Source organism: Geospiza fortis, unplaced genomic scaffold (assembly GCF_000277835.1).
Source record: "Geospiza fortis unplaced genomic scaffold, GeoFor_1.0 scaffold206, whole genome shotgun sequence".
Taxonomy (NCBI): domain Eukaryota; kingdom Metazoa; phylum Chordata; class Aves; order Passeriformes; family Thraupidae; genus Geospiza; species Geospiza fortis.
Window position 1 is genome coordinate 8,941,508 of NW_005054311.1, and position 14,182 is coordinate 8,955,689.

Here is a 14,182-nt window from a genome sequence, read left to right on the forward strand (position 1 = left end):
TTTTCTATATAACAAGTATACTACAGGATTATGAGAGCTACAATGGTTTATTTTTTCAAGTTACCAGTATGCAGTTATGGAATCAGGCTGGTACCTCTTGGATATACGCAGATTCATATAATCACACATCATCTATGTGCATGATTACAATTGCTTACTACCACTTGACAACACTGTGAAGCACCAGACAGCAAAACTCATGTCCTGCAGCAAACGAGGCCTCAGACTTTTCTCTCTTTACCATCTCCTGCCATTTCACACTTAAAAGCAAAACTGAAATGCAACTTTACAATTAATATATGCCTGAGGAGGAAACATCATACATAATAGAAATGGAAGCTTGGAAGTATGACATGAAAAAAACACAGACAAAATCAACACTGTGAAGAGCATGGAAGTTTAATATCTAGTTTGAACTGAATTTGAACACACAGAACAAGAAAATGGTAAGTAGTCACTTGTTTAAGACTTTCAGATCAATGGGGCAAGGTAATTAAAGCAGGTAAATTTGCGGATTCCAACCATCCTCACCTTCCCTCCTCAGTCCATCACACATATGCTATGTGCAAGTATTTAAAAGAAAACACACTGCAGTACCTGCAATATATTATTGATATTTCATGTTTTGTGATATTAAACTGCCAACAAGACTTTCAAAAAGAGGTATTAAGTAATAAAGTATGCTACAACTAAACTTCAGGAGTGCTTTAGGAAGTGAGAATCAACCCATAATTCATTATCAGTTGCAATGTTATTCTATAACTGTCTCAGAATAAAACAAAGAATTCATAGAGCTCCACACAGGCTTGAAGAAAACACAGCAACAGCAAGAAAGAAAAAAAAAAAATCAGTAAGTTAACCAAAGCAGTAACTCATATGCAGGCTCAGGACTGTAAGACACAGCATAGGATGTGATCAAGAGCGTTTATTTAAAGTATCTTATCCCACAGCTTGTTTGTTTCTTACAGAAAAACAGAGTAACAGAGAGAAAAGTAAAAAGTTAACTAATATTGAAAAAAGTAAATTTAAATTATTAAATCAATGTTGGTTCATTTTTTATGTGGCATAAGCTATCACACATAGAGAGCTGTTAACTTTGAGGATGACTAGCCACACCAGAGAATCACAGAATCAATTAGGTTGGAAAACACCTCTGAGGTCCTCAAGCCCAACCTGTGACCAAACACTACCATGTCAACTAGACCATGGCACTGAGTGCCAAGTCCAGGCTTAAATATTTATGTCCAGGGATGGTGACTCCACCACTTCCCTGGGCAGCCCATTCTAATGTCTAATCACCTGTTCATGAAGGAATTCCTCCTGATGTCCAACTTAAACCTCCCCTGGCACAGCTTAAGACTGTGTCCTCTTGTCCTGTCGCTGGTGGCTTGGGAGAAGAGGCCAACATCTACCTGGCCACAGCCTCCCTCCAGGCAATTGTAGAGAGTGATAAGGTTATCCCAGAGCCTCCTCTTCTCCAGGCTAAACATCCCCAGCTCCCTCAGCCACTCCTCACAGAGTGCTCCAGACTCCTCATCAGCTTCATTGCCCTTCTCTGGACATGCTCCAGGACCTCAACGTCCTTCCTGAACTGAGTGTCCCAAACTGGAGACAGCACTCCAAGTTATATGACTTAACATAATAAAGTGTATCACATAAGACATATTCATATACTAAGGCATATCCTAAAAGTAAGAAACTAACATGTTAAAAGGATCCTTAGTAATATCTACCATTATAACACAAAAATGAAATACGAGACTGCAAATCTCAATTAGGGGAAGAGTGAGAATAAAGATGATATTGTGCACACAGGAAATAAAAGAAGCAAAAAGCACTACCTCTGTCACTTCATAATTTCAAACCAAAACTAGGTCTTTTTCTATGGGTATTTCCAACCACAACTCACTAAAGTCTGCAAGGAAATTACTGAACAAAGTTGCATAGCTCATATTGCTAAGAAGATTGTATTACTTTATCACAGCAGTACCTTCTGAGTCTTACAAATTCTCTGCCAAAAAGAGAAAAAAGCCAGACATAAAGAGGTCTGAACCTTTTTTTTTTTTTTAACTTATTCTGGAATTTTCTTCCACTTGTAACCAAAAAAACTCTGTAAAAGGCTGCAAAACATACTTCAAGGATAAATGGCAAGTATGAAGTATGTTCTACAATAGAATTAGTGAGTCGCTGCTTGGCCTTGAAATTTTTCACCATTTTCTGCTTGGCTACTTCTGATTTACTTTAATCTGATTCTAGCCCTTGTTCTCCCAAGACAGACACAGGTACATTTTTGTGCACCTAATCCCACTATTTATTAATCTGCCCATGTACTGAAAAGACACTGACAAATGAAGGTTTTGCTACTTCTCCTGAGTATACGTTTATTCAGACAAGCTAAGGAAAGCTCAGAGGTAAAAGCAGCAAACCAGAATCTACACTATAGCAATAAATGCATACTGGCTGGAGCACATAGGAATAGCAAAACTGAGTTAAGATGCCTGTTAGCACCCAGGACTCGATGAATAATGGCCTTTACCTCAGAGTGAACTCTCTGTATGTGTGACTGCAGGTTGCCTTTCTGGGAAAAGGCAGCGGGACAAAAGGCACAGGCGTGGGGCTTCTCCCCTGTGTGCTTGATCATGTGGGTCTGCAGAGCCCCCTTCTGGTTAAAGGCCTTCCCACACTCGCTGCATTTGAAAGGTCTTTCACCTGCAGGGAAACAGCGGCAGGAGGAGGAAGGGTAAGGAGATTTAAGTAAACGTCAGCAGTTTTCTGTAGCTAAATGAAAAATTGTATCCATTAAAATAAAATACACACGTTATTATATATGTTATTAAGAGGTTTTGACAATAAAATTGTTTACCTCGACTACCAACCTCAGCACCTACTCTGATGAAAATGTGGCCTCGTTAAAAAGGTTTTGTGACTTAGATGATGATTATCAGTTTAAATGGGTAAAATAAAGGAAATCTAGATGAGGCAATTATTCAAAAGACCTTCCCTCAACTTGTGGGTTGAAAGATCTCAAAAGCTGCTATGCAAAACCACTGGAGCAAAAAAAAACAAAGGGAAAAAGAAACCTGTAGGAATTTATAAAGTTAGAGGGTTCAGGTTTGTGGGAAAACAGACAGGCTTTAGTTATGACAGAATTATTAATATTGCTGATGCATCTTGTTAGCTGCAGGAAGACGTGAAGAATAGAACAATAGACCTATGTTAATGTTTCAGAATAGTTTTCTAAGTTGCAGAAAGTATCCATAGCAAAGTTAGATTTTATGAATAGAGTTTTATGCATTGACTTCTTATAAATGAACAAGCAAGCATTGTTTTAACTCAAGCTACGTATGTTTATGTTGATTGGTTAAAGTCTCTGTCAATATGCTTTTGCTCTGTGTAATTGGCTAAGACGAGTATTTGGTAGATTGTAACAGCAAATTTCTTTAGCTTGCTGCCTAGAGTGTAAGCTGCTCACATCCTGCATGTAAAAAATCATGTATGAGGCTAATGCTGAAGAATAAATAGCTCTAGACACATTCCAAAGCAATCCCTGTCCTGTTCGTGTCTGTATATAAATTTCCAGTGCAGAAACCCACATTTTTTATATCAAATCCTATAAATGCATACACCTTCACAGAAACAAGGAGGCCCAGAGGGTAAATGGACAGTATTAAATAACTAACAGTCAAAAATTAAACCCTTTATCCAATTTAAAATCAGAAAGTCTTACAGCAACTCTGCAAAAGATGGCATATGGTTCCCACTCCCCAATAAATATTAAGAGTCATTCACTCTTTGCAACCACATACTGAAAAGATGCAATGAAATAATGTTTTGGACAGTTCTGCTCAGAAAATAATTTTTAAAACTGTTCATATTGAATATTTAAAGAAAAACTAGCCAACATTTTTACCAAAATGCTCTGTCACAATTTCCCAATTTTGGTGCCTTCAGTGCTGCGCATAATTACCCTTTTTGTATGTTACCAGATAGGCATGAAAAAACCCATAGAAACTTTAAGTTACAGGACATAAGAGGACTGCATGAACAGATTACAAAGCTACATAAACTTACTAATAATAAATTTCAGTTTCTTACAACCATGTGTCCTACTTAACTCCTGGAAACCTCCACTGTGAACCTAGTACTACTACTTTTTCTCTTTTAGTGAAATAGTTCAGCTGTGGTAACTCTAGGAAAATATTTAACACCTTACCTTTGCGCATTTCCATAGCCAAGACCAGCACCACTGGGTGCTATCTTTGCTACACCAGTAGCAAAGTCCTACCATGTACACACTAAACCAGTTTTAATAAATATTTTTATATTATTTATAATTTTATAGCTGTAATTACATCTACTTTAAACTTATTATTTCTTAATTAAGAAACAAAATAACAAAAGCAGCTATTTTCCTGAAATTGATTTCAAGCATATAACTCACTGACGGAATGTATATCTTCTGTTCTGGTGCTTAGGGGTTTTGAAGGTGCCTTAAGGATTGCAGGTTTTAACTGTATATTTTTTAAAAGAGATGAAAATGAAGAACACTGATTCACATCTGGAAATACAAAATTCCTATTAGGCTTTCATTGGAAAAAAGCTTAGCTTCCAGTAAGAGTGGCTGGTGGACACACAGAAGCATTGCTCCAGGTTAAATTTACCTATATAAGTAAATCTCATTATAAAAACAAAATCTTAACTCTATTGTGGAAATGTGAAATTTCTGTATTTCTCAAGTGTAACTTAATAAAATACAGATTTGAGAGAGGGGACAAGGGGTTCATTACTCAATTATTAATGTGGGAATTGCAGCCCCTGAGACTGGATTTTTTCTCTCAGAAGGGTGTAAGTGCCTGAAATGACTAGCTAGAACAAAAAAAGTACTGCAACTAAGAGACTAACCTAACGCCACCCACTGTGCACAGATCTGCTATTCTAACACTTAAAAAAACCTGGGCATTCTAAATTCTCTAAAACAGAGTTGTTTTTTTCTACATATCTACAGTACCTCAAGCAGCCAAATGCCAGACGGATTGTCTGCAGATCTGGAGTACTAACACACTTCACAAATTAAATGAGTATTTGCAAGCTAATTGGAAGTTAAAATGACCTCCTGTCACGTGCAGATTGGGACTGCATTTTCTGTTTCCCAACAGACAAATGGCTTTCAGTCTTCAAAAAAAATGATAAATGCCCTTGAACTTTTTGAAGCTTTAAAAAAGCATCCATAACCAACTATAATCTTGTTTCTTTATTCTGACTAGAATAAGCTAATGAATTAAATAGAGCCAAGAATCTAAAATACTGAAGTTAATTTTCACTGACCTTTTTTTTTATATTACTTTCAAGCAATTGTTGTAAAGCAGGTACAAGGGTGACCTCTTGTGTTACTTTTCTATAACTAGATCTGTAAAACTCCAAAAGATTCTTAAGAAAGTGTCACACAATGGTCTTTTTATTTCTTTGTAAACAAGGCCATTCTTGTAAATGGTAACTCGTCACATCACTGTCTGAACAGTGATATTACACTGACTGATACCACAAACAGAATTGTACACTTACACAAATGAATACCTGAATTAACTAAAAACTAGACAAATGGCAATTTATTCAGTATGTATGAAAAATACATATTGAACATCACTGGAATATCTTCAATGAAGACTTTGTTTAAAGCCAAACTCCTGTTATAATAATGTATACCTGGTTAAAACATAAGAACTATTCTTCTATAGTCATCCGTACACTTCAAAAGTGTTATATTTTTTTATGCTTGGCATTTTTCAATTATTTCAAATGCTCATGGTTTAAACATGCACATATTTATGACAACTATGGCAAAAAACATTTCCTAGTCATTCTGCAAATTTGAACAGTCACCTGCACTTCTTCAATTATTACAACCTAGGCTTACCACCTCAGAAGATCACTTCTTAAGTTTAAATTAACCAATTTTAAAAATGCAAAACTACTACCTTATTAGTACCATTAATTCTCATGTACTTGTGCTCTTTTTGCAACTAGATTTTAGGACCTGCTCTCTAGAGCACATAAGATCTAATTTAAAGTAGATGACTGGCCCTGATCAAGAGATTCTGATTTTAGGGCCCATTGAAACTCTAAGTACCAAAACTGATATTTGGAAACAAATGAAATGTATAGATTTTTTCACATTTTTAAACTGCTTCTAATCATATAAATCTGGAAAATTTAAAAGCATATAAATTTCCTAAGCAAAAACCAACAGGTAAATGTATCTAATAAGCCAAATGTATTAATAATATTTCAGGTCCCAACAGGGAGAAAAAATACACGGCATTTCAGAGGCTAACTGATATTTTTAAAACAAAACCAAATTAAAATAAGTACTTCCATACTTCCACAGCCTTACCTGTGTGTATTCTAACGTGCCGTGTTAATTGACTCGGTTTCTGGAACGTCTTCCCACAGTGAGGACAGGAATAGGTAAACCCACTTCTATCAATGTTTCTGTTGTAAGATCTGGTATTTGATACCCTGTGTTTAAAAAAAAAAGAATTAATATGAAACGTTATTTTGAAGATGCTTCTGTTACCCCATCATTTTTAACATAGTGTTAATTTGATGGCAACATAGTATCAGCTGCAACAGTGAAAACCCAAACTCCATAATGATACTGAAAGAACAACACCAACAGCTCTTTCTCAGTCCCTACATGCACCAAGACTCTTAGTTATTTCTGCAGTAAAGATCTCACAAATCTTAAAGGTTATCTTCAGACATTTTCAGGGTAAATTCTGCCAGAAGTATACAGTGACTTCACAAACATTTTGGCTGGAACCTTCAACTCTATTTCTTTTGCCTGAACATAGCAAAGTCCTTCATTCTGAACTAGAATACACAAATCTCACACACTGGAGTACAAATGCACTCTCCAAAGAACCACAGAAGCAGAGAATATAAATTCCCAAAATTCATTTAGCTACAAATCAAACTAATTAGTTTATTCATCCTAACACCTCTCAACAGGAGCTGTCCACAACAACAATGGTTTTAGTAGGTAATACATTTACATAACTCAATACAAACCTTACTTGATACTTCAAACCTTTAAATTTCTGTTTGCAGATTGAAATTTACAACACTTGTTTAAACCTCTTGAAACACAACTATTAAGATCGTAGAATCTGTATTAACTTCTAGTAAGAAGAACAGGGAATAAACAGCATTTCTTGGTTTTGAATATATAATTTTCCTCATCTGTTTTTTACAGAAACAGTGAAAATTAGAAGAGAGATCAGCTGTCAAGACTTCAGGCTTTTTTAATATATAAAATAAACCAAGAGAAGTATTTCTTCCTTCTAACTTAAAGTAGTCCTCACCTTCCTCAAAGTAAAGTTAAACTACAGAGCTGAAAGAAAAGACAGAACAAATATTCACCAAAAATAAGAACAGCATTTACTAGGCCTCTTTTTTCCCCCTTTCATTTTGTGCTTTTTCAGATCTACAAGAAACTCATGGGAGGCAGTAATGGGGAAAGATAATTAAACTGCAAAGAACAAGTGACATCTTTGCAGAATGAAAGTATTAAAACTTTCTTTATTATAATAAATGCTATGTAAAATTAATATACATTTGCTTCAATATAGTGCTATTAGTGTTTAAAATCATAAACACACTTCAAAAATCACTTGGCATCAGAGAAACTTAATGCATGTTTACAAATAGCTTGCAGATGAACTATGCTTAGTATGTGTGCCTAAATACAAAAACAGGGGGGAAAAAAGACCTCCAAAAATAACCACCCACTTAAGCAAGGTTTTAAAAAGAAAGTGTCATTTTAGAACAGCATACCAAAGAAAAGAAATTATCTGCATAAATCATGGAACTTTGCTGACTGGAAATACTACTTCTGCTTTTCCCAGCTATCACCATAAAAGTAACATCTGCTCATTTTGTTATAAACCCATGACTGTCACCTTATTTTATAGTGAGTTTTCATATGCTCCTTTAGCTGTGAGGAAGTTTCAAATTCTTTTTTGCAAGACTTGCAGCTGTGAATCCTACTGCCTGCCAATTCTTGACGATGTTCTTCCATGTGTATGGACAGCTGACTCTGTAAAGTGAATTCATCTCCACACTCTGAACAGATAAGATTCTGAAAGAGATAATAGAGACTGATTTTTCAAAACAGCAGCGCACAAGCTTTGCTCAAGTAGATTAACTCACCCTTCTATGGACATTGGCAGCTGGAAGCAAGCAGCGAGGGAAGTATACAAGCAAGAAGAGTTTATGAGCCCTGTGGTATAAATCATGTACAATAATCACTGCAAGATTATATTAATATTTATATTTTAAGAAACTCCAGTAGAACTGAGTTCTGGAAAACTTCATATGGCAGCAGAAACAAGCAGTTCAGTACCATCCTCACCACTCCCTATTTCCTTGGTGGGCTGATTCAAGACACACACAGAAGCTCACCTCAGTGCCATTACACCATGGTCTACAGAAACATCTGTAACAAATAATTACTTTCTAACCAAAATCACTGTAATTGTGAATTCAGGGATTTCACACTTTTACAGGTTAAAATTATATTCAATGTCATTTTTAAACAGTAATCCCACCACTGTTAGCACTGACTTTTAAGCTTTCTTGACAGTAAAGATGACAGAAATAAAGAAGGACACAGTGTTTCTAACTGATATCTCTTCAACCCATTAATTTCAGAAAGGTTTTTTATCAGCTCAGTTTTTAGTAATTGTGACTATCACTGCAAACTGAAATGTTTCTTATCCTCCCGGACCCTTTTTTCCTCTCTCATAATGATCAACAAGAAAAGTAAAAACAAACAACAGAACACAACCATGTTCATTTCAAGAAGGATATTGACAAGAATGTTTTAATCAAGAGGAACACAGGTATGCAACCCTTATTTTTGGACTGTTTTGACAATAAATTTGTTCTTTAAGTCTGAAAAAAAAACTCTGCAGTATCACATTTCCAGACAAAAGCTTAAAAAGCTGAAGTCCTTTAATGAAATTAATTACCAATTCAAAAATTATTTGTTTAATCTAACCTAGATGCCATTACTACTGCATTCAAGTTATCAAGTGAGCAACAAATAACTAAGTTTTTTTTTCTACGACATACATTCAAATCAGAATACTTCTTATGGGCATCTACTGCTCTTATACAACAAATTTAGTTTATAATTTTAGATTTCTAAAACTGGGGGAAAATTTTATGAAGGGAAACCTACAATTACTATGCCAAGCTCAGGAACCTCAAAACTGAGGGATTTTGAATCGCTTCTCAGCATTTTTCAGACACACATATGCATCATGTTAAGTTGCAAATATACATATTCTATTAAGCATCTCCTACAAACAAAAAAATATGAGACAATTAAAGTCTTCATTATTCTGTTCAGTACTGTGAAATTTGCTGTAGGAAAGCAAGATCACAGTAAAGCAGAAAAACTCCAGAAAACACACCTATATATCACACCAAACAGATTCTGCTATAGGCAATACCAGATGTAATTTTTTGCTCCTCAAGCAAACAAAAAAGTCACCACCATGCACAGAGCAAGTAATTGAACACTGTAACCTCACTATGGTTAAACCCACATTTAAACAGAAGGAGCTGGTCATACACAAAATTCCCAATTTCAGAAAAAAAATTTTAAAGCTCTACTCATTGGATTCTGCCTGTTTTATCTCTCCCTATCTTACCAGATACAACATCTGAAGAACACTTTGGAACTCATGATCTTCACCTGTTTTGTGTCTATGACTCCCACCATCTGTAAAGGATTTTAATCTGCACTTTTTCAAAAAATCATTGCTCATGAATTATTAGACAGTACAAATCAAATTCAGTGGATATTTCTAAAAAAAAAAAACAAACCACAAACAAAACCCCAATATCACACAAAGTAAAACATAAAAACACAAAGCAAGCAGATTTTATAATGAAGGAATTTTCATTTTATATCCACCAAATATCAGCTTTAACTTTTTCAAAATATTAAGGTGTTCCCAAAGCCCAAAAGCCACTCATGTTCATGAAAAAAGAAGACATAATAGCAGTTCTAATGCAATAAATAATTTGTGTTTCAGTTTTTTATTCACCATTTCTATCCTGCCAGGGCAAAATGTAGCAATGAAAACTATTGTGCATTTCCACTGAGGAAATGGACATGTTCAACAATCCTCAAGAAGATGGGTCATATTTACACAAGATATTCTTAATGACTTCTCAAGCGAAAGCTACCCCATATTAGTGAGGAATTTCAAATATGAAGCATTTTCCTCACACCAGTTTATCACGTATAAATCACTGAAGAATGTGAGGAGAAAATAGTCTCTTGCAAGCTCAGTATCAACAGCCCAGAAAATTCCTTCGAGAACCTCTCACATGGAGCAATCAATCACAAAAATCTAAGTTTCACAGACAGACCCACTCTCCAAAATCTCACTAGAGATGTTCTGTTCTTTCCCATCTGCATTCTTCTGTAGATAAAGCTGCCTGATGCAGCACAAAACAAAGGTAAAGCTCCCCAAATTTCATTTTGTGAAGCAATCTTCTTACCCTCTCTGTGTGTCCCCTAATGTATATGCACCTTTGCTCTGATTTCAGATTTGTAACCCTTCTAACAGCAAAAGGAAGAAGAGCAGACAGGAGGGAGAACATACTCCACCCATAACTTGTTAACCTGCACGTTGTGGACAATCCCTCAATGACAGCCGGTGCCATCACCAATACCCTCTGCTTCAAGTTCAAATTCCAGCTCTCCTACAGGTCCCGTGCATAATTACTGTGAAAGTTATTCCTGCAGTTTTATGTGCATTAATTGCTACATTCATCTCTGTTTCATCACAAAACTATTGGGTATTATAAGAAACACATTCATTAGCAACTGAAATATGTTCATATTTTTATAAACTTAATTTTCAAGCTGCAGATGGAATTTTAAATTGGAAGGCATCACACAGTTTATTATTCTAACATCTGCACCAAAGCAAAAAAAATCAGCACTGCTGAAGTGCATGAAAAATCACTTAGTGGTAGAAATAAATACCAAAATCCACCCTCAGGTGTCTTTCTTATTCTGATGTTTCGAGCAACTAATAAATCAAGTTTCCTTAATAATACCAATTAAGCCATTTATCATTATAGATACATTAATATACAGCAAAATTGGACTCCAGTCCACTTAACTTGGCTGCTTACTTGGCTGTGTACATGACAAAACACAAGCTAAAATGATTAAAAAGGGAATACAATCTCTACAGATGGCATGCCCTGCATCTGGTTTAGGGAAAAGTGCACACAGGCCTATTATTCCCAACTTACAGGTCAAAACTGCTGTAAGCTGTCAGCAATTGGCATGGAGAAACACATCACTGTTACATTTGTGATTAGAAGTTTGACAATAAAAGTGCATTCCTGATTCAGCTCCAGTTCTCCAACACAAAGTGCAATTTTAAAAAAGCCTTAACAGGAGGAAGAGGCAATTACATCATAAAAAACTTGGTATTTTGGGCAGTGCATTCAACTCTGGCAATTGTAATGCAGTAAAGACTATAAGGTCTGCAAAATACACCACTATGTATTAACTGCTAGGAATTAAATTAACACTCTATCAAAATGAAAAACGAAATTTTGATAGGGGAAGGAACAAGTACTCTCAAGGAAAACCAACCACGCAAAAACAGAGGTGGGAGCTGTAGACAAGGTAACAGCTTTGTCTATTTCTATGAATGGTGAGAGTGCCTCACCATGACATCTGCCATCCAGCATGATCACACATTATTTCTTATGTGTAGGCTTATCAATGTAGATTAAGTCACAGAAGTATCTTCAAAATAAAAGTATGTGCAAATAACCAATCAGTCAAAGTTTATATATAGTATGATATGGTATTTATCAAATATGCTCAAGTTCCTTTTGTTCATAAAGACACAATGGGAACACTTATCTATAATCAGGATATTAATTTCTGTAACTAATATTAAAACAGACTCCCCACATAAAGCTTTATATTTCTTCAGAACAAAATCATTTATTCAAAATCTAAATTTACACAAAATCTAAAGCATACAGGTAAGGGATTAAATACAACCACTATGACATGTCTTTTCAAAATGAAATTATGAAATTTAATGAATTACCTCCTCTTTCTCATGTAGCATTATATGTGCTTTCAGACTGGCTACTCTGGAGAACTTCTTGTTGCACACAGGACACGTAGGATCTTCGCCATTGTGAGTACATTTGTGAAGGGTCAAGTTGAATTCAACATTAAATGACATCGGGCACTGGTCACACCGGTGAGGCTGTTTGTTAAAATCACAAAAATAAACACAAAATTCAGTCTTCCCATAAGCTACATATACCCTGAGTGACACATATAACCATACAAATCAAAATGTTAAACATTAAAAAAGAACAATTCAAGTATCTACATAGGATAATGATGCTTAATAATACCAATATTAATTATTTTTCTTCTTTGCATCTCATTACAGAAAATGCAAATACAGCATTATAAGAGCACTAAGTGAAAATAAAGAAGGGGGAACTAAGGAAACCAGAGACTCAAAACCAGAGACTCAAAACTGAGACTGTCTGAAAAGAGTGAAATTAGTAGGAGAGAGCAATGAGCAGGAGACAGAAATACATTCTCCTATTTTAACTGTGATCATGATTCACCCAGAGGGTGGCTGGACACTAGCACAGGCTCCCCAGGGAAGTGGTCACAGCACCAGGCCTGACAGAGTTCAAGGAAGATTTAGACAATGCTCTCAGGCACATGGTGTGACTCTTGGGGTGTCCTGTACAGTGTCAGAGGTTGGTCTTGATGATCATTGTGGGTCCTTTCAACTCAGTATATTCTGAGGTTCCATGAAATCTCCTGAAGTAAAACTAATAATCAAAGCAGCAAAACACTTGGTTTATACTAGGCCTGAGTGCTCCTGACTTGGTATCTGCAAAACCAGTTTTCATTCTTTAAGAGCACTTTCATTTTTGGATGTAAAGGCTCTTACCCATGTGTGCAATAACATGGGCTTAACCTTATCAATTTTACAAAACTGAAACTTGTGTAAATTGTTTTTGTATACGTGAATTATCTCCATTGTTATGCTACATTTTGTGAAAATTAATCTGTATTTAGGGCTACCTCAAAAAGTAATAGAATTATTTTCCTATTACATGTGAGTAGTTTTAGCTTTGTGAACAAGAAAGCAAGGGAAATAAATGCTTCATATAACAGATGCAACTTGCGCCAAAAGCTTCACTTAAAAAGCCAGTCCAGTCTTAATCACATATTGGTATTCTTCTCATTCTTTCCCAAATTTGATTTGTAAGTAGCTAAAGTGATGACATTAATCCACTGATTAATACATACATACTAAATTAGTTTACAAGTAGGATCCTGTTAATAAACATAAGCATTATTTTCTTTTTATTGCTAATGTGTAGAATCACTTTGCAAACTCTACTGAAAAATCTTCATACATTTTGTCATCCACCTGGGTATTTTAGAAATCAAAGAAAATGGCTAAAATTAAAAACTACTGATCTGGAAAAAACAATCCAATTAAAGGGCATCAAAGGAAGGTCCTATCTCAAAGGAAACATGAGAAAACATAAAAGAGATATGTCACAAAACTCTAAGGTCCCCAAGTAATAATTATTAGTGGTGTGACTGAAAAGAAATAGAAAAGACAACTTGTGCTAGCTTCACTTGACGGTATATGAAAATATCAGTGTACACTGGTTATATCTAGCACAACTCATACCTTGTCATTTTGCTCATGATCCCTCATATGGCGCTGGAACTGGGTCTCTCTTGGAAAAGACAGCAAACAAATCTCACACTTATGGAAGTTGGGTACTTGGTAGGGAAAATTACCGTTCTCTGTAGTTGGTGTCAGAACATCATCTACAAAACAAGCAATAAAACATTCGTATGAAGCCACATTTTATCTACTTATAATTTATTGTAAAAACCAGAATAATTTGAAGCAGAAACTATTTCAATTCCTCTAAGATTTTTCACTTATCCAACAGCGTAACTTCAAGGAATCTTGAAGATCTCAGGCTGAAATATTACTGCTTCCATTGACACAGGATCAACCAAATATATCCATACCTCAAACTGCCAGTCACTACAGACATAAATAATCACCTT

At 35.4% G+C, this 14,182-nt stretch overlaps 1 protein-coding gene across 3 annotated transcripts in view; it reads right to left on the minus strand.

The window, feature by feature from the left end:
• The window catches only part of ZNF236 (zinc finger protein 236), a 64,280-nt gene extending 50,351 nt beyond the window's left edge, over positions 1-13,929 (minus strand). For all 3 annotated transcript variants that reach the window (XM_031055656.1, XM_031055655.1, XM_031055657.1), the window contains exons 1-5: positions 13,791-13,929; positions 12,159-12,323; positions 7,959-8,137; positions 6,392-6,516; positions 2,537-2,709 (exon numbers count right to left, since the gene is read on the minus strand). In XM_031055656.1, coding sequence (XP_030911516.1) covers positions 2,537-2,709; positions 6,392-6,516; positions 7,959-8,137; positions 12,159-12,323; positions 13,791-13,817 — 669 coding nt within the window. In that variant the 5' untranslated portion in view covers positions 13,818-13,929. The remainder of the gene's footprint in view (positions 1-2,536; positions 2,710-6,391; positions 6,517-7,958; positions 8,138-12,158; positions 12,324-13,790) is intronic.
• Between the last annotated feature and the right edge of the window lie 253 nt (positions 13,930-14,182).